The 18744-nt window shown below is 62.4% G+C and overlaps 2 protein-coding genes across 14 annotated transcripts; one reads left to right on the top strand and one right to left on the bottom strand.

Moving 5' to 3' along the window:
* Positions 1-68: 68 nt before the first annotated feature.
* Positions 69-9326, bottom strand: LMNTD2 (lamin tail domain containing 2). Of its 13 annotated transcripts, none has more exons than XM_060404173.1 (15): positions 6869-9326; positions 6340-6432; positions 4636-4843; positions 4393-4545; positions 3808-3895; positions 3533-3688; positions 3190-3261; positions 3019-3107; positions 2384-2676; positions 1827-2094; positions 1527-1722; positions 1312-1431; positions 691-1228; positions 550-605; positions 69-394 (listed from the first exon to the last, which is right to left on the bottom strand). In XM_060404173.1, exons 3-15 carry the CDS (start codon positions 4821-4823, stop codon positions 215-217), a joined length of 2397 nt encoding a protein of 798 aa, XP_060260156.1. In that variant the 5' UTR covers positions 4824-4843; positions 6340-6432; positions 6869-9326; the 3' UTR covers positions 69-214. The 13 variants fall into 13 exon arrangements, 11 of the variants coding, with proteins under 11 accessions (XP_060260156.1, XP_060260157.1, XP_042093656.1 ...); XM_060404174.1 differs by having other exon boundaries at positions 6340-6403; XM_042237722.2 differs by having other exon boundaries at positions 691-812; positions 1032-1228; positions 4636-9326.
* A 200-nt stretch (positions 9327-9526) lies between these two features.
* Positions 9527-12128, top strand: RASSF7 (Ras association domain family member 7). Its single transcript, XM_027959968.3, has 6 exons — positions 9527-9621; positions 10193-10323; positions 10506-11218; positions 11310-11438; positions 11513-11594; positions 11678-12128. The coding sequence occupies exons 2-6, from the start codon at positions 10200-10202 to the stop codon at positions 11707-11709; spliced, it is 1080 nt and encodes a 359-aa protein (XP_027815769.1). The 5' UTR covers positions 9527-9621; positions 10193-10199; the 3' UTR covers positions 11710-12128.
* Positions 12129-18744: the final 6616 nt, after the last annotated feature.

The raw sequence follows: 18744 nt of genomic DNA, 5'->3' as shown, positions 1-18744 counted from the left end.
CCTGCGTGGGGATGGGACGACCAGCTCCCTCCTCCCGGAAACCAAAGGAATCATTTTCGACTCTCAGGTGTACAGAAATGTGGTTTACTTGGTAGGCGGCGTTCAATAAATTATACAGCCGGCACCGTCTGCCTCCCGTGCTTTCTTCCTGCCCCACCGCCACAGTCGTGGAGACGTGGGGGCGCAGGTGCCGATACTGCCGCCAGGCCCGGCCCTACAGCGGCCAGCGAGTGTCCGCGGTGATGGGCGGGCAGCTGAGGAAGCGGAAGCCGAACCTGCTCTCAGCCGTGCTCTGCACCGACAGCGCCACCATGGGACAGCCACGGTCCACCCTCTTCCGGCACACCTGGCGGGGGGCGGAGCCCGAAGGCCGCTGGATGGGAGGGGGCGGGGCCTAGCGGAGGGACGGGGCCGGAGGGTGGGAAGGGGTATGAGGGAGGGGGGATGGGCGGAGGGGCCGGAGGGCGGGGCCGGCGATGGGGCGGGGCCTGAGGGCAGGCGGGGCCTGGTGGGGCGGGGCCGGAGGGCGGGGCGGGGCGGAGCACTCACCCGGATTTTGTGCTCCTTCCTACCCCGGCAGTCCTGGAGGCCCACCCCGACCTCTGCTGGGAAGAAGATGGGTGGGGTCGGCCGGGCGCCCCCTCCTTGCCGGCCGCCCCTCCTTCACGTTCCTCCCAGCTGCGCACTCACCGGGGATGGGGATGGCGGGCAAGAGCTCTGGGTGGGCCTGGGCCACGTCCTCGGGCCATACTGGCGCCTCCCGCTGGCGGAGGAGCTTGATGGTACTCAGGCGGGGCAATTGGACCCTTGGCCTGGCGAGGTAGGGAGGGGTCGTGAGAGACAGCCTGCCAGCAGGAAGGGGTGGTCCCGGGGCAGACGCGGCCTGGGGAGGTGGAAGACCTGAGGGGAGTCCAGAACAGGCGGAAGGGTGGGACCTGGGGAGGTGGGGGGCAGTCCCAGCAGGGAGTCTGGGGTCTTTGCCAGTCCGGGCCTGGGGAGGAAGCAGGCACCGAGGGACCCGCGGTCCCCACCCCGGCCTCCGGCGCCCAGCCCGGGCCTCCCGAACCCGACCCTTGCGCAGGGGTCGAGGCTGGGGCTGATGCTCCGCAAGGTCAGCTCCAGGCCGGGCCTCTGAGAGTGGGAAACAGTCGATGGACAAATCGGTGTTGTCTGCGAAGATCCTGGACACTGGGGTCACGCAGTGTGGGGACTGGTGCTCGCTGAGGACCTAAGAGGCCGTGGGAAACACGGAAATCACCCCTACTCCACAAAGCCGCCCGTTCCCCCACCCGCGCTGGGACCCGATCTGACCTCGCCTTGGGGGTTCAGGAGGAGGGTCACGCAACTTCGGCTGGAGTAGAAGTGGACGGGCTCCTGGCCCAAGGAGGAGGGCTGCTGCCGCCTGGTACTGCAGGGCCCCTCACCCCACACCTGGGAAGAGCCGGGGGGCGGGGGGCACCGGGTGAAGGGCTGGCCGCTGGAGGGCTGGGCCTTGAGGGGCGGGGGGAGCGGGGAGCGGGGCGCACCGTGACGTGGTGCCGCGGAGCCAGCAGGGTGCTGGGCGGGAAGCGGTACAGGCACACGGGGAAGTCGAGCACCAGCTGCTGCAGCACGAAGCCGCCCAGGTCCACCGTCTCCTCCGGCGACTGGTTGAGGATGCGCACGAACCTCTGGCGGCGGCTCACCGCCATGATCTTCAGGCAGGAGCCCGTGGGGCTGGGGCTGGAGCGCAGGCAGGGGCGCTGTGCCAAGTCAGTGGGGTCCCTCCCGCCAAGGGTCCCTCTAGGAGACCCGACCCTGCAGTCCCAGCTGGGTCCCCTCCTCACCTTGGACAGCGCCTGGAATGCCAGAGATGGGAGTCCACCCCAGACTCAGGCTTCTGGCCATTCTCGCCCTGCTCGTCTGAGTGGGTGTTCTGGAGATGCACGGAGAGGCGGACTGCCTGGGAGGGGAACCCCAGTTTGGAGGGTCCAGGGTCCACCGAGGACATCTCCTGTGAGGCTGGACCCGGCCCGCAGTGCCCCGAAGGTCCACGTGGGAGAGGAGCAGCAGTAGGGATCAGGTCCGGGCAGGAGGGGTGGTGGGCCCCGGCCCCTGGGAGAAGCGGAGGGACACTGTGCAGTACTTGGCGGGGGCTGGGGTGGCAAGTGGGCTCGAGCCAGGGCACCGAGGCAGCGGCAGGAGCCCTCCGAGCCCGCCCTAACCCGGGGACAGGGCTGGGGGCCCTGCTGCCTCCAGCTGGGACTGGAAGCCAGGAGGTCGCTGCCTCCAACTGGGAACCTGGAAGCCAGGTTAGGGGGTGTCCTTCGGGGCTTGGGGCAGAGAGCACAGTCCTGCAGGTGTGGGAAGGGGAAGAAACCAGGGGAGACCCGCCCCGCTCCACCTGCAGATGTTGCCTGGCCGTCCCTGCAGAGGCTCTGTGCCTGCGCCTCCACCTGCTTGGCAGTGCGGCCAGGCACTGGGGGACGGTCCCTTGTGACTTTATGCACCCGATTATGCGCTGCCCGCTGGCTGTTGCTGGACTCAGAGTCGGCACCCCCAGAGCTGCTGGTGCCCGCCAAGGGCAGGGAGCTCCACTCGACACTCTTGAGATTGTGCTCCTGGTGCCTACAGCACAGCTCTGAGCTCCGCTGGTCAGGCGGTGAGGCTGCTGGGAGCTGCGGGGTCCGGGCGTGCCTGCAGGTCATGACCAACTTGCTGCCCAGGCCTCTGGCTCCTGGACACCAGCTCTGCCCCCTTCTGACCTCCATCAGATGGGGGCAGGGCCCACCAAGTTGTGGCCCCAGCCCCTAGGACCCCACCTGGGCAAAGGGCTCATGGGTAGACAGAGATGGCCCCAGAACGATTTCCCTTCATCCCTGACTACAAGCTGCAGGTCAGAGAACTGACGCTTGGAAGGTTTAGATGACCTGTCCATGGACACTAAAGGATGGAACCTGGACTTTGGTTCGTCCCAGCCAAGGCAGGCCCTCCCCTCTTCTCCCTACCCCCTGAGGGGTCCTCATCCAGGGCAATTACTTTTGATCTGAGTTGGACTCGAGGTTGGTGAAGAGGTTGGGGTACCGGTGGGCAATGCTGTTCCAGTCCACATCCTCCAGCCGGAAACCCTGGCCAGGGAGCAACAGGCAGGTGACCTGACCCTCCTGCAGGACTGCAGGTCCAAGAACATACCTGGAGGGCCTCATTTACCTCCCCAGCAGCAGGGGCCTGATCATTCTCAGAGAAGTCACTGAGGTCCATCAGGGTCTCTGCGGTCACCACCTGCAAAGGGGACAGGAGGCCAGCAGGCAGGGGCTGCGGGTGGGGAGCACACCCCTCTGCCCAAGGCCACTCTGCCCTCCAGCCTCCCCACACCTGAGGCACACGCTTGCTAAGAGCCAGGTGGGAGGGACCACAGGCTTGGTTGCTCGTCCCTGGTCCAGGAGGCAGGCCTCCAGGGAGGCCAAGGCCCCTGAGTGGAAGCACCAGTCTGAAGGGGACAGCCAGCCGACCAAGGAGGGTGGGCTGGGGGGCCGCCCATAGGCAGGCTTACCTCCACACTGCCCGTGGAAGACCGCAGCACGCGGCCCACCCAGGAGGAGTGGGCCAGCTGCAGGAGGCAGGATTTCTGGAAGGCCTGCAGCTCAGCCTCCAGCTGCTGCAGCGCGTCCCCGGTCTGCTGCAGCCGCTCCTCCAGGAGCTTCTTCTCCTGCTCAAACGGGTCAGCAGTGGGTGGGGCCTTCCACCGACCCGACCCCAGCCTGCCCCACCCTGGCTTGGGCCTCACCCCCCACCCCACCCCCTTCCCTGATCCCTCTTGCCCTTCACCAGCTGGGCCTTTTCCTTCTGTGCTTTCAACTCCAAAGTCAGCTTTTGGACCTGGTTTTGCAGGAACTTCTCCTGACTTCTTGAGCTCCTGGGGGAGGGGTAGTCTCAGCAGCCCCACCTCTGGGTCCGCAGCCTCTTCACTTAGGATGCCCAGGCCAGGCAGGCGGGTCAGGCCCTGAAGAGGTCTGCGTTGGAGGCCGGGTCTAGGCTGGGTTCAACACCCATCAACATGCTTGGGGGCTAGGGTCTGGGTGGTTCACAGTGTATTAACTTCTTTAGGGTTAGGGCGGAGAAGACAATGGCACCCCACTCCAGTACTCTTGCCCGGAAAATCCCATAGACGGAGGAGCCTGGTAGGCTGCAGTCCATGGGGTCACTAAGAGTCGGGCCTGACTGAAGCGACTTAGCAGCAGCAGCAGCAAGGTTAGGGCAGGGGATCAGAGCCAGGTAAGGACTGGGGACAGAGGCGCAGGTCAGGGTCAGGGCTGGGGTCAGGCTTGGTAGCTGACGTTGGAGTCAGACATAAACCCCAGGCTAGGGCCGGGCCGGGGACTAGTGGGTGGGGGACCAGTGGACACCACTGACCTCTCGGCTGGAAGCCCAGCCACCTCCTGCAGGATGTGGCGGCGCCGGGCTGCGCGCTGATGCTGGACGGCCCACCGCAGGGCCTGGATCTCCAACTCTCTCTGCCCCCAGAGCAGCCGCAGGGCGCGGGGGTCCAGGGACTCCAAGGCCGGCCTGAAACACCAGCCGCCCTCGCTGCTCGGTCAGGCCCTACTGTCTGGCTGGCCTGACCCGAGCCGCCGACCACACCCCTCCCCTCCTTACTGCAGGCTGATGGAGGAGACCATCCTGGTGGAGCTGGGCTTGGCATTCTGAGGGTGTGTGGGAGCCACTGGGTCTGCAGCGGCGCCTGCTGGAGGCCCCACGTGGCCACTCACTGGTTCTCGGTCAACCAGGGATGGGAGAGCCTCTTCCTCAGCATCTTCAGCCTCCTGACAAGACTTGGGGGCCATTCTTGATGTCGCTGGGGGCGCTGGGAGGAGGGGTGGTAGGGCTGCACCGGGCCTGCCCTGCACCCTGCAGGGCTCTCCTTACACAGCCACCCTCGTGTATGCCGGCCCCAGACGGCACTGCTGGTTCACGGGGTGCCACTCTCCAAGAAGGGGTGCGCGTGTGTGTATGTGGGTGTGCGTGTGTGTATGTGAGTGTGCGTGTGTGTATGTGAGTGTGCGTGTGTGTATGTGGGTGCGCGTGTGTGTATGTGAGTGCGCGTGTGTGTATGTGGGTGCGCGTGTGTGTATGTGGGTGCGCGTGTGTGTATGTGGGTGTGCGTGTGTGTCTGCCCCACTGAATGGCACGCTACCAGTCACCTGAGTATCTACACCTGCGCGTTTCTGAGCAGGCCAAGGCAGCAGGCCACCCCCAGCCCTGGCATAACGTCGGTGGGTGCTCGGCCGTTCCCTGTCCTCTCTTCCCTGTCACCCTTGCCTCCAGGACCTGGGCGCCTGCTCCCCCAGCCTAGAGCACGGGCCCCCAGAGGTGCTGGTCCTTCACTGGTGCAGGCTCTGTCCCCTCAGAGCCAGGGTCCTCCCCAACACTCACCTGAGGCCTGAGGTCCAAGCAGGCCTGGGGAGAGAAAGGCTCTACAGGGTTGCCATGGATACCAGCAGCCAGAGGGGAGGGGCTGTTTGTTACCAGGAGCCTCCAGGGAGACCCAGACCAGGGCCCCAGGTGCACCCTGGCCCCGTCCTTGGCTAGCCTGAAGGAGCAGCTGTGAGGGGCTGACCGACAGCCCAGCTAACCTCAGCAGACCCAGGGGACACAGAGTGACCCACAGGGCCTGCCGCCATCACCGCTCAGCTCAACAGCCCCAGCCAGCCCTGGGGAGGCTCCCGTGGGCCCTCCCTGGCTGACCCAGGCAGTCGGCGGGTGCTGGGGGCACCACTGCTCTGTGAGTGTGTCCACAGGGCAGAAGGCTGGCTCTGCGAAGCACGTGACCTCACTGGGGCCCAGCCATCTGGGGAAAGGGAAGGGAGAGCCCTGAGGACCTGGGAGAGCGGCTTGCTGCACTCTGGCCAGCAGCGGGCCCCCTTCCATGCCTTCCCCTGCCCGTTTGCCTTACTGACTGCTGTGCCTTTGCCTGACCCCCAGTACAGAAGCCTCCCTCCCGGCACTCGCCCACAGCACTAGGGCCGCTGTAAGGAGCCTTGGGACACAGACAACGACAACAGTGGCATCTAACTGAACGCAGCGTTCCAGAGAAAGCGAGGAGAGGCGGGAAGGCCTTCTTAAACGGACACTGCAAAGAAACAGTGGAAAATGGCAGAATGGGAAAGATCAGAGGTCTCTTCAAGAAAGCAGGAGATACCAGGGGAACACTTCATGTGAAGACGGTCGTGATAAATGAGAGAAATAGTAAGGACCTAACAGAAGCAGAAGAGATTAAGAAGAGGTGGCAAGAAAACACAGACGTACTACACAAAAAAAGGTCTTAATGACCTGGATACCCACAATGGTGTGATCACTCACCTAGAGCCAGACATCCTGGAGTGTGAAGTCAAGTGGGCCTTAGGAAGCATCACTACAAACAAAGCTAGTGGAGGAGATGAAATTCCAGCTGAGCTATTTAAAAAGTTTAAAAGATGATGCCGTTAAAGTGGTGTACTCATTCTGCCTGCAAATTTGGAAAACTCAGCAGTGGCCACAGAACTAGAAAAGGTCAGTTTTCATTCCAATCCCAAAGAAGGGAAATTGCAGAAAATCTTCAAACTACCACACAATTGCACTCATCTCACGTGCTAGCAAGGTCATCCTCAAAATTCTTCAAGCCAGGCTTCAATAGTATGTGAATTGAAAACTGATGTTCAAGCTGGATTTAGAAAAGGCAGAGGAACCAGGGATCAAATCACCAATATCCATTGGATCATTGCTGGATCATAGAGAATTCCAGAAAAACATTTACTTCTGCTTCATTGACTATGCTAAAGCATTTCACTGTGTGGATCACAAAAAAACTGCAGAAAATTCCTCAAGAGATGGGAATACCAGACCACCTTACCTGTCTCCTGAGAAATCTGTATGCAGGTCAAGAAGCAACAGCTAGAACCGGACATGGAATAATGGGCTGGTTCCAAATTGGGAAAGGAGTACGTCAAGGCTGTATATTGTCACCCTGCTTATTTAACTTCTATGCAGAGCACATCATGCAAGATGCTGGGCTGGAGAAATCACAAGCCGGAATCAAAATTGCTGGGAGAAATTTCAACAACCTCAGATATGCATTGGAGAAGGCAATGGCACCCCACTCCAGTACTCTTGCCTGGTAAATCCCATGGATGGAGGAGCCTGGTAGGCTGCAGTCCATGGGGTCTCGAAGAGTCGGACATGACTGAGCGACTTCACTTTCACTTTTAGTTTTCATGCATTGGAGAAGGAAATGGCAACCCACTCCAGTGTTCTTGCCTGGAGAATCCCAGGGACAGAGGAGCCTGGTAGGTTGCCGTCTATGGGGCTGCCCAGAGTCGGACACGACTGAAGCGACTTAGCAGCAGCAGGAGCAGATATACAGATGATACAGCTCTAATGGCAGAAAGCAAAGACAAATTAAAGAGCCTCCTGATAGGGTGAAAGAGGAGAGCGAACATGCTGCTTTGAAGCTCAACATTCAAAAACACTAAAATCATGGCATCCAGTCCCATCACTTCATGGCAAACAGAAGGGGGGAAATGTAGAAGCAGTGACAGATTTCATTTTCTTGAGCTCCCAAATCACTGCAGATGGTGACAGCAGCCATGAAATTAAAAGACACTTGCTCCTTGGAAGAAAAGCTATGACCAACCTGGACAGCATATTAAAAAGCAGAGACAGTACTTTGCCAACAAACGTCCATCTAGTCAGTTATGGTTTTCCCATCAGTCATGTATGGATGTGAGAGTTGGACTATAAAGAAAGCTGAGTGCTGGAGAATTGATGCTTTTGAACTGTGGTGTTGGAGAAGACTCTTGAGAGTTCCTTGGACTGCAAGGAGATCCAACCAGTCCATCCTAAAGGAAATCACTCCTGAATGTTCATTGGAAGGACTGATGCTGAAGCTGAAGCTCCAATACTTTGGCCACCTGATGGGAAGAGTTGACTCATTGGAAAGAACCTGATGCTGGGAAAGACTGAGGGCAGGAGAAGTGGATGACAGAAGATGAGATGGCAGGATGGCATCACCGACTCAATGGACATGAATTTTAGCAAGCTCTGGGAGTTGGTGCGGGACAGGGAGGCCTGGTGTGCTGCAGTCCATGGGGTCGCAAAGTCGGACACGACAGAGCGACTGAACTGAACGGAACTGATGGTTTTTCCAGTAGTTATGTGTGGATGTAAGAGTTGGACCATGAAGAATGCTGAGAGCCTTCAGCTGACCAGAAGAATTGATGCTGTCAAATTTTTGTGCTAGAGAAGAAAGTATATTAATCCTGAATATTCCCTGGAAAGACTGATGCTCAAGCTGAAGTTCCAATACTTTGGCCACCTGATGCGAAGAACCAACTCACTGGAAAAGGCCCTGGTTCTGAGACAAATTGAAAGCAAAAGGACAAGGGGGTGACAGAGGATGAGGTGGTTGGATGGCATCACCAACTCTATGCACATGAATTTGAACAAAGTTGGGGGAATAGTGGAGGACAGAGGAGCCTGGCATACTACAGTCTATGGGGTCACAGAGTCAGTCGGATACGACTTAGGGGCTGAAACAATAACAAATGGTTCCCTTGCCCCTGGACCTGGACAAAAGTGAGCCCCAGACCTGACCCATAAGACCATGCCCTCTACTTTCTGCTCCACTCCCACCCACCTTCATTCCCTCACCATGCATTCATTCAGACTTTCAGCTTTTGCTCCTGCAGGGCTTGGGGTGGGCAGGAGGGAGAAACCCCCGCTCTGGGCCAGTCTGACTTGGGCAGTGCAGGTTCCAGACGTCCTTGCTGCTGATCCACACAGACAGCACTGAGAGGATGAGGGACGCCTGCTGCCGCGCCGGCCTGGGGTCTCCGGGCAGAACAGCAGGACTCGCCTGGCGGAGGAGTGTGTTTACAGCTCGGACCAGCCTTGGGCCCCACTGAGCCTCAGACAAAGAGCCCAAGGCCTTTGTCCCAGGCAACCTCTTGGCGGCCCCCTCCCCCATCAGGATTGTCAGTCTGGCAGCAGCTGGAGAGGACCAGCGGCCAACCTGCTCCACTCCCTCCCGTCTTGAGCCCCCCGACTCCCGCGCGTCCCATCGCGCCCCAGGCGAGGGGAGGGGCGGTGTGAGCCCCGTTGCCCTCCTGGGTGCAAGCCAGGCTCGAGGGGTCCCGGGCCGGCGCCCCCTCCCTTAGGCGGGAGACTCATCAGACGGGACGGCTTCTGCGAAAGTCAGCCAGGACGCGCGGCCAGGCACCTGCCCCACGCGCCGCCTGCGCCGCGGAAGGCAGCGCTCTTCCGCGCGGTGAGCCGGTTCGGGGCGCGCGTGGACCCGGGCGCTCTCGGCCCCCGGCGCCGCCGAGCCCCGCCCACACCTGGGCGCCGCCGGGGGCGGGGCGGGCGGGGAGCCAATGGGGAGGCCCAGGGGAGAGGCTCTGCGTAGGTGGCTAATGGGCGTAGGCACGGAGTGGGCGGGGCGCGCGGTGCAGCCAATGGGGGCTCGAGGGGCGGGGCGCGCGGGCGGCGAGCCAATGGGGCGGCGGGCCGGGGCGCTCCCGCGGCGCTGGAGGCGGCAGGTTGCGGCGGCGCCCGGAGCCTGGCAGCAGCCAGTCTGCGTCCGGATTCCGGAGGCCGGTTAGCGTCCAGGTGAGCCGCGCCGAGTTCCGGGGCGTTCGCGGCGCAGGGCGCGGCCCTGGACTGCGACTCCGACAGAGGGGCGCGAGTCGGGCCGGCGAGGGGGCCGCGCCGCACCTGCACCCGCTGCGAGCTGGGACCGCGGCCTCGCCGCGAGCGCGGGGCCGCGCGGTAGCAGGGAGGGGCCGCCCGCGCCGGGTGCGGCGGGTCTCCGGTGCCGAGGGCTGCGCGCAGACGCCCCGCGGGAGGGGCTGTGCCCTTCAAGCCGGGTGGCCCGGTCTGGTTAATGATTTGCTTGGTTCCGGGAGTGGGGCCGGCCGAGAGCAGGCTGGGAAGTGGGGCAGCCTCCGAGCGCTGCGGGAGGGCCCCCTGGTTCCCTCTCTGTTGGGGGGGGGTGGGCACTGGCCTTTGCTGCCCCACCCCCAGGAATGTGCGGCCTCCGTGTGGGGCTGCGCACCAGATGCCGAGGGGCAGCAGTCCCGAGCCAGTTCCGGGGTGCGGGGCAGGCCTGAGGAGGAAGAGCCGGTCAAGCTGAGTTGGGGCCAGGCGGGGCCTGACCCCGTGGCCCTCGCCCTCGCTGCAGGACAGGCATGCTCTCAGGACTGGCGGCCATGGAGCTGAAGGTGTGGGTGGACGGCATCCAGCGCGTGGTTTGTGGGGTTTCAGAGCAGACCACCTGTCAAGAAGTGGTCATTGCACTAGCCCAAGCCATAGGTGAGTTCCTGAGCACAGATCGGCCCAGCAGGTGCGCTTGCGTGGGGCCTGGCCTCGGGGCCCCATCTGGACCCCGGGAGGGTGGGGCTGCTGCTGGTTCCTCTTGCCTTCCCCCAGCTGCTCGAGCCAGATGGACTGAAGGTAAGGGATGTGGGCTGACTGACCCCTCTCCCCGACTCCAGGCCAGACGGGCCGCTTTGTGCTCGTGCAGCGCCTCAGAGAGAAGGAGCGGCAGCTGCTACCCCAGGAATGTCCTGTGGGCGCCCAAGCGACCTGCGGACAGTTTGCCAGCGATGTCCAGTTTGTCCTGAGGCGGACGGGACCCAGCCTCGCTGGGAGGCCCTCCTCGGACAGCTGCCCTCCCCCTGAGCGCTGCCCTATCCGAGCCAGCCTTCCCCCAAAGCCTCGACCAGCACTGGACCGTGAGCCCTGCAAACCACTGACCTTCAGCCTGGGGTGCTCTGGGCAGGCCCCCGGCCCTGTGCCACCCGAGCCTCTGGCTCCAGTAGTGCCTGTGCCAGGCTGCTGTGCAGACCTGCAGGGTCTGGAGCAAAGGGTGCGCAGGAACGCAGCGGAGCTGGGCCAGGAGGCCTTCTGGGAGCAGGAGCTGCGGCGGGAGCAGGCCCGGGAGCGCGAGGCACAGGCCCGCCTGCAGGCGCTGAGCGCAGCTACAGCTGAGCACGCTGCTAGACTGCAGGCCCTGGACGCCCAGGCCCGTGCCCTGGAGGCCGAGTTACATCTGGCTGCAGAGGCCCCTAGGCCCTCCTCACCCACAGCGTCTGTGGCTGAACGCCTGCGCCAGGACCTGGCCACCCAGGAGCGGCAAAGCATGGAGGTGCAGGGCAGTCTCGCCCTGGTGGGCCGGGCTCTGGAGGCTGCCGAACACGCCCTGCAGGTGAGCCTGTATCCCCAGCGCAGGGGGGGGTGGGGGAGTGGGCATCGGTCTCAAAATCAGAATCAGAGCCTGAGGGTCGCGTGTGCCCCAGGCCCAGGCCCAGGAGCTGGAGGAGCTGAACCGGGAGCTGCGTCAATGCAACCTCCAGCAGTTCATCCAGCAGACGGGCGCTGCGCTGCCCCCGCCCCCACGGCCGGACGGGGGCCCCCCCGGCACTCAGGTCAGAGCAGTTCTGGAGGAGGCCAGGTCGGTGGGGGGCCTGCCCAGCCCCAAGCTGACTTGCTTTTCCCACAGGATCTTCTGCCTCCAACCAGAGAAGAGCCTCTCACGGGAGACCCCCGGAGTCCGGCCCTTGTGTCCAGCCTGAGCCCAGAGAGTATGTCTGTCTCCCCCCTCTGGATGGGATGAGGTCCTCCAGTGACCCCCTTCAGCCCTCTCAAGTCTGTGTCCTCCCCACAGTTGCCCCCATGAGGCAGAACTCCTTGAGGTAGCAGCTCTCACCTCAGAGTGGACGTCCGCAGACAAGGTTAGCCTAGCCTGGATGACAGAGGCGAGCCCGTGGTCACAGAGGACTCCTTCCCCCGTGCAGGGGGAAGCCCTGGAACCTGGAGCCTGAGACGGGACACCTTGGAGCCCTAGGCCTGCTGCAGGGGGCACGGGAGGGCTGAAGACTCTTGCCCTAGTCCTTGTCGAATCTGCCAAGACCCTGCAGAAGCTAGGGGCATGGCCAGCCCTGAGATCATATCCCCCAAAGGCCACAGCTCTTTGTTGGGGACAGGAGGTGCACAGACCCTGTGTTCAACCTATGGGTATGTGCTTGCATGTGGGAGGTATCTTTGCCCACATCCGTGTGCACACTGGGTCCCTACCCCGACATTAAAACCTCAATAAACGGTCTCCCATGGCTTAAGCGTGTCTTGAGACTGCACTGGGCAGGGTCTGCAGGGTCTCTGAGTAGCCGCTGAGCTGCCGGGGGCTAGCCACAGTTAAGGGTCCCGAAACGGAAGTCTCCCAGGGACCCCTGGTTATTTAATCCAAAGCTGGAGCTGTATCCACCCACCCTTGGGGAGTGGCCTCTCCTTGCTGGCGGCAGGGTAGCTTCTCTCCTTGGCAGCCTGGGGTCGGATGGTCTGGGAGGCTGAAGTAGCCTCGACACTGACCTGGGTTTCTGTCTAGGCCCCTCCCTTGCCTGACTTCCCTGTCTGGTCTGCTCCCCGCCAGCAGCAAGAAGCACTGCGCCCTCTGGGGTGGCTCCTGGATATGAGGATTCAAGGACACACCAGACCCGTCCATCAGGTTTCCTGAGCCTGAGAGCTTGCGGGGGCAGGCCCCGGACTCCTGGGTCTGCCAGGCCCCAGGAGCTTTGCTGGCCCCTGGAGGGTGTGCCGCCCTGCCTTCCAACACCCCACCTCCTCTCCCCAGCCGGGCATGAAGCTTTAGCCGCATGCCTGCAGCCTTGAAATTGGGGCAGGGCGAGGTCTGAACCACAGCCTTGGCTCTGGAGTGGGCCACCAGCTCCCAGCTCTGAGAGTTGCAGTTGGGAGAGGCGAGCTCTGCGCCAACGAGAACCTGGGGGGCTCCAAGACCTGGGTGTAGCTACGCACGTTGAGGAAGAGGACAGGACAGCCTAGATCACAGGGGTCTTCCTGCTTAGTGTGAGAGTGGGCAACTTTGGGGTAGACTCACCCTTCTCCTGGGGTGGCCCCTGAGCCGGGCCTGGTGTTCCCTGATTCTTTGGGGCAGACTGCAGGGGACGTGAAGTACTGAGTACAAGGAGACCACCAAGTGCCTGGCTTGTGGGAAGAACCAGGAGCAGGTCCTTCCTACCCGAGCTGGAGGAGGGTCGGGAGTGGCTGTACAGGCCTGGGGATGAAAAGGCTCTGGCCCCAGTTTCCTCTTTGGAGCCCCCAACCCATTCCCATGCCTGTCCACACTCCTGCCTGACCTGTGACTCTCCTTAGGGTCAAGCACAGGCCATACAAGGTGCAGCCCTGAACGCATGGGCTGCTCAGGCCCCGTGCTGGGTGGGAGGACTGGGGGCTGTCGAGAGGCCTGCTCCCTTCACCTGGATCCCCCACCTGCATCCACAGGGTTGGATGGACCTCCGGGCACAAGCCCTGAGCCTTAGCGTACTTTCACCTCCCAAGCTGAGCACACCGGCCAGCAGGGCACAAGGCCAGGTGCCATCCAGGGACTCCCCTACACACACGGGGGCAAGGGGGGGACCAGCCTATGCCCTGCCCAGTACCCTGCGCGTCCCCACTCCCCAGAGGACAGCAGGCACAGGCCTGGGTGGGCTTTTGCCCCCTGGTCTGTGTCTGTTTTCAGGGACACCCATTCCTTCTGAAATCACTGCCAGGGATCTGCGCCTGGTCCCAGGCTGCCTCTGGGGACCCTGAGAGCGGTCTCCAGCTTACAGGGGGTCCTTAGGCAGCCCGCCCATTCTGGGGTGGGAAAGGGGCAGAACCTTCTCCAAGTGAACAAAACATGGCCCCCCTCAAGTTGCCTGAAGTGCTTCAGATCACTAAGCAAATGTTTGAGTTGCTGAAAAGTTTACTTTTGAGTTTTAAACTGTACTTTGAAAACAACGCTGTGGGGTGTGCTGAGGGGAGGAAAGGCCAGTGGTCGTTCAGTCGCTCAGCAGTGTCTGAATCTCTGCGACCCCAGGAACCACAGCAAGCCAGGCTCCTCTGTCCTTCACCATCTCCTGGAGCTTGCTCAAACTCATGTCCATTGAGTCGCTGATGCCATCCAACCATCTTATCCTCTGTTGCCCTTTTCTTTAGCTCCCCTCAAGCCAGGGGAAGGCAGGGCAGGACACTGCCCAGTGTGAGTACAGGGCAGCCCTCCTCGGGGTTGCTCTGAGGCCAGACTGTGTTTTGGGGGAAGGCACCGGTGCCCTGCCTGACCTCAGATTCCTACTTGACCCTTCAGGGGCTGGTTCACAGAGGGTCTTGGGCCAGTGGCAGCGAATCCACACTGTTGGTTCTCAACCCTAAAGCTGCTGACAGCCTCCCTGCCACCTGCAGAGCCTGGCCTGCCAAGCCTGCTGGGTGTGACACTCATCACACCATATCAACCGCTGACTAGGGTAGGGTCCCTCCTGGGGGTGTCCAAGTCCACACAAGGGCCCAACTAAGTGGGGCTCCCCTCCAGACTGCCTGGGAGAGGGGATAGAACCTGCCGCTGTGGCATCTGCAGGCCCAGAGGCTGTTCTGGGACTGCTCCACGACCATAAGACTTTCACGGTGAATTCAGGAACACCCAACAAGGAGGACAGGCCTCCAGGAGCCCACACCCCTGGGAGGGCGTGTCTGTGGGCATCAGTGGCCTCACTGACACGGCAGAGGGCACAGGAAAGCCAAATCTGCCACTGTCTTCGTCAAGAGAGTTCCTGGAGGTGGCCCCCCAGGGGCTAGTTCAGGAGGGCCTGTCCTGACGTCCAAGGGTCCGACAAGGACACCGGTGTCTGCCCAGGGCTGCCTTCAGCCTGGCGACATCAGGAAGACTGTCCCAGGAGCCCTGCGTACCTTGGCATCCTAAGACACACAGGGAGAAGAGAGTTCCCTCCGAGAGGGCGTCTGGTCCGGCCCGAGGCCCCGCATACGAAGGGCAGCAAAGGCCTCTGAATGTCCCGTCTTCCCCACCCGGCCCACTGCTGGGCGCAGACAGGCCCACCTAGTCCGCGCAGCGCCCTGGCCTACCACCCGCCTCGGCACGCTCCCTCTGACCCGACGTGGCCGCCCCCTGCCCCACAGGGTCACAGAGGGGGCGGGGCGGTCGCGCTGCCCAGGGGCAGATCAGCCGCTGTCACACGCACAGTGGGTCCGGAGCAGCGCAGTGTGCGGTGGGCAGTGGCTGCCCTGCGCCTGGAGGGACCGCCGTGCGGGCGGAGGAGTCGTCCCCCACCCACGACCCCCGCCTCCCCTCCCGTCCAACTTGGCGGTCCGAGCCCGCCGCCCCTGCCCGGCCCAAGTTCCCGCCCGCGAGCCTAGGACCCCTCGCGCGTCACCTGCGACCCCGAGCGGGGCCGTCGCCGGCTCTCGGCCCAACTTCGGCGGCGGCCGCGGCCCCCTCGCGCCCCCGCCAGCCCGGAACCCCGCGCCCGGCCCGTATGCAAATGCCCAGGTCTCGCAACCAATGGTCGGCCGAGCCGGGCCCGCCCTGCCGGGCCGCAGCCAGTGGACGCGAGCCGGGGACGGGACGCCGCGCCCACCGCCGAGCGGCCCCTCGCGGGCGAGGCCGGCGCGTTCCTTTCCGCACGTCGGCCTCGGGGCGGGGCCGCCACCTGCCGGGCGGGGCTTGCGGCGCTCGGAGGCTGCCAGGCGCGGGGCGGCTCCCCCGCCGGCGGGTGGTACGACCCGAGGCGCTCCCCCGCCCGCCCAGGGTGGAAAGGCCCGGGTGCCTACGCACCCTCCGCCCCCCACCCCCCCAAACCGGTCCCCCGCGAGCTGGGCACGTCCTTGGGTCGCCGGGCCCCGGCACGCGTAGCACGGGCGGTGCGCTCGCGACCACCTAGTGCACGCGCCTCCTGCACCCACTCCGGGGCGGTCTGCCTGGCAGGGAGGGGCTGCGGCTCTGCCTGGTTTGTGAACTCTCTCGTCGTGAGGGCCCACTGCACGGGGCTCAGGGCCCTGGGCCGCTTGGCCCCGTCCTCTGCTCCGTTCTGTCCGGGCATTGGAAAGGCAGAAGCCAAAGGGAAGGACCGTTTCAGCCCTCCTGGTGGAGCCCCATGAGGCAGCCGAGGGAAGCATGGTCCTGGGCCGGGCTCTTTACACTCCCTTCTCAGCCGCTCCGAGGCAGAATCATGGGTCCCTGGGATCCCTAGTCAGGCAGAGAGGTGCCCGGTCCCCTTTTGTTCTCCACAGTCCCGTCTGGAGAGTTATGGCTGGGGTTCCCCTCCAAAGCAAGAGCTCCCGGATATCTCCGCAGCCTCAGCCACCCTGGCTGCCTCCTGCAGCCCTCCTGACCCCAGCTCACCGCCCCACCCCTCGCCCTCTCAGAGTTTACAGAGGCCTGGACTGGACCCACCAGCGGCCACAAACCTGCATGGGCCCCTCCTCCCTCTTCCCACCATCCCAGCCATTTCATTTCTTCCTTCAAATCTGCTGCCCAGGTGGCTAAGTGCAGGGCTCCAGGGAGGTGTCTGACTCTGCCTGGGACCTCAGGAGTATGAAGCCTGAGTATCGGAATTCAAGTGCAGGGTGTAGTCGGGGGTGGCCCCCTGTGGGAGGGGAAGGATCAAGGAGCCTGCTTGGTTCTGTAGGGGGTCATCAAGGCCTGGACTTGTGTGGATCTGGAAGGAACCCTTAGGAACCTGTGGGACCCCTGAGGAGGCCCAAGGCTTTGGGACAGGGCGTGACTGGGGACAGGCAGATGGGCAGAGGCTTGGAGGGGAGAAGCCCAGGGTTCCGGGACAGGGACAGGCCGGAAGTCAGGATGACTCCGAGTTCCTGCCTCACCCTGCTGGTCTGACCCCCAGCCGGGTCCCCTCCAGTCCTGTTGGCTCCAAATGCACCCCTTCCTACCCTCTGCAGTAGGTTGAATGGTGTTCCCTCAAAAAAAAAAAAGATACCTTATCTCCAAATGCCTAGACCTGGGGATTGTTACCCTGCTTGGAAAAAGGGACCTCCCGGCTTGATGAGGTCATCCCAGGTTAGGTCATCCCAGGTTTTCTGAGTGGCCCCTATATCCAAGGCCGAGTGCGCTTTGAAAAGACAGAACAGTGCAGACACACAGGGAGGAAGGTGACAGGGAGACTGAGGCAGATGCTGCCCTTAGCCGAGGAGGCCTGAAGCACCAGAACCCAGAAGCGGCAAAGACGGGCTCTTCTCAACAGGTTTCAGAGAAAGCGCAGGTGTCAACCTAGATTTTGGACTTCTGGCACTCGGGACTGAGAGAGAAAAAACTTGTGCCCTAGGACACTGATACCCCCGCCTTCCTATGTCAGGGATCATAGCCCTGCCTGTCTCTTCCCCCCAGCTCTGGCCCTGTGTGTTCCTGCAGGCTTGATGGCAGGGGAAAGGGCTGGCCTGGGCTGGACAGAACCAAGGCAGCTCCTTGTCCAGCTCCGCCCTCCTGCAGGCATGAAGAGAGCAGCGCGTATCCCATGTCTGGGCCTGCCTGGGCCTTGGAGGAGCAGGAGCAGGGTGTGCCAGTGAACACCAAGGAACCAATGAGCGCTGCAGGGTACAGGTTTCTTGACGGGCACAGGGACAGTGCTGATGGCCGGGGAGGCGTCCACTTGTGTGTGAGTTATGCGTATCGGCGTGGAATACGGCACGCCAGCAGGTGGAGGTACAGACGTGTGCCTCTGGGCAGTTTCATGGGGACACATCTCACGTGTGAGCAGAGGTTGGCATGGCTGGGTGGGCTGTACGCTACCCAAAGATGCCTGCTGAGGACCTGTTCACATCTCATCATGGGTGCGTGTGTTTATTATGGATGACAATTTTCCAGCAGCCTCAACAGCAGATGCGGATGAGGGTGGAGGGGCTGGTCCCATTCCAAGGGGGCTCTAAGATGGCCACAGCTCCTTGTCCAACTCCTTCCCTGGAGCTTTAGTGGCATGGTCCCACCCCCATTTGGGACCCTCTGGTGGGCGGTGGTCTTCGGCAAGCAGGTGTGTGTAGAAGGGCCCACACTTGCCAAGAGTAAGCTAAGGAGGAGGGGGAGGTGTCTGATGCAGGACTGGCCCCCCCCATCCAAAGTTCTGTTCCTGTACTCACCCATCCGGCCCTCAAGATCTCTATTTTATAGGCAAAGAGGCACAGAGGGGTTGAGAAACGCTCCCAAGGTCGTGCCATCCATACTTAAGCAGAGAGCCAAAGTATCCTGGGGCTTCCCTGGTGGCTCAGTGGTAAAGCTTCCACCTGCCAAGGCAGGGGTCATGGGTTCAGTTCCTAGCCTGGGGAGATCCCGTGCTGAGGGCCAACGAGGTTTGTGCGCCCAGTACTGAGTCTGTGCACTAGAGTCCGGGAGCCACAGCTGCTGAAGCCGGAACACTCCGGAGTCTGCTCTCCAAGAGACGCCGCTGCAGAGAAAAGCTTGCACACCACAGCAAGGAGCAGCCCCACTCACTGCAACTAGTGTTATGCCCAAAGTCCGAGTCCTCAAAACTGAGAGAATAAGACATCCACAGCAATGCAGACGCAGAAAGGGGTTTATTGCTAGCTCGAGCTAGGGCTCAGGTCTCACCCAGCGCAGTGGAGTCTTGACTCCCGGGCTCTGAATCACATCTACTTTTATACAGACGGTGCTGTTTCTGTAACAGCATAGCTGATCGGCTAAACCGTAGGCGCCCACGGGTAGGCGGGGTTTTCCTGATTGGCTCAGGCCGGGCTCCCGGGACTTTTTTCTGATTGGTCGAGCTACACTGCCTGCAGGAGTTCCCAGGGCCTCAGCTTTCCTCGAGACTAAACCTCAGACCCCAGCCTGCCCCTTAGAGCCCGTCTCGGCTCCAGTTTGGTCCTAACAGAGAAAGCCCACATGCAGCAACAAAGAACCTGCGCGACCATATTTAAACA

This window comes from Ovis aries, chromosome 21 (assembly GCF_016772045.2).
Source record: "Ovis aries strain OAR_USU_Benz2616 breed Rambouillet chromosome 21, ARS-UI_Ramb_v3.0, whole genome shotgun sequence".
NCBI classification, from domain to species: Eukaryota; Metazoa; Chordata; class Mammalia; order Artiodactyla; family Bovidae; genus Ovis; species Ovis aries.
Note: the sequence above shows the minus strand (reverse complement) of the source record. Positions and strands in the feature narration are given on the sequence as shown.

Excerpts from the sequence above, each read along its gene's own strand:
- LMNTD2 (XM_060404171.1), bottom strand. The coding sequence starts at position 4,823 with ATGGCCCCCAAGTCTTGTCAGGAGGCTGAAGATGCTGAGGAAGAGGCT. Across the intron at positions 3,896-4,392 it reads GCTGGGCTTCCAGCCGAGAG|GAGCTCAAGAAGTCAGGAGA; the intron begins GTCAGTGGTGTC and ends CCCCTCCCCCAG. Across the intron at positions 395-549 it reads GGAAGGAGCACAAAATCCGG|GCCCCGCCCCCTCCCATCCA; the intron begins GTGAGTGCTCCG and ends TCCCTCCGCTAG.
- RASSF7 (XM_027959968.3), top strand. The coding sequence starts at position 10,200 with ATGCTCTCAGGACTGGCGGCCATGGAGCTGAAGGTGTGGGTGGACGGC. Across the intron at positions 10,324-10,505 it reads TGCACTAGCCCAAGCCATAG|GCCAGACGGGCCGCTTTGTG; the intron begins GTGAGTTCCTGA and ends CCCCGACTCCAG. Across the intron at positions 11,439-11,512 it reads GGGGCCCCCCCGGCACTCAG|GATCTTCTGCCTCCAACCAG; the intron begins GTCAGAGCAGTT and ends CTTTTCCCACAG.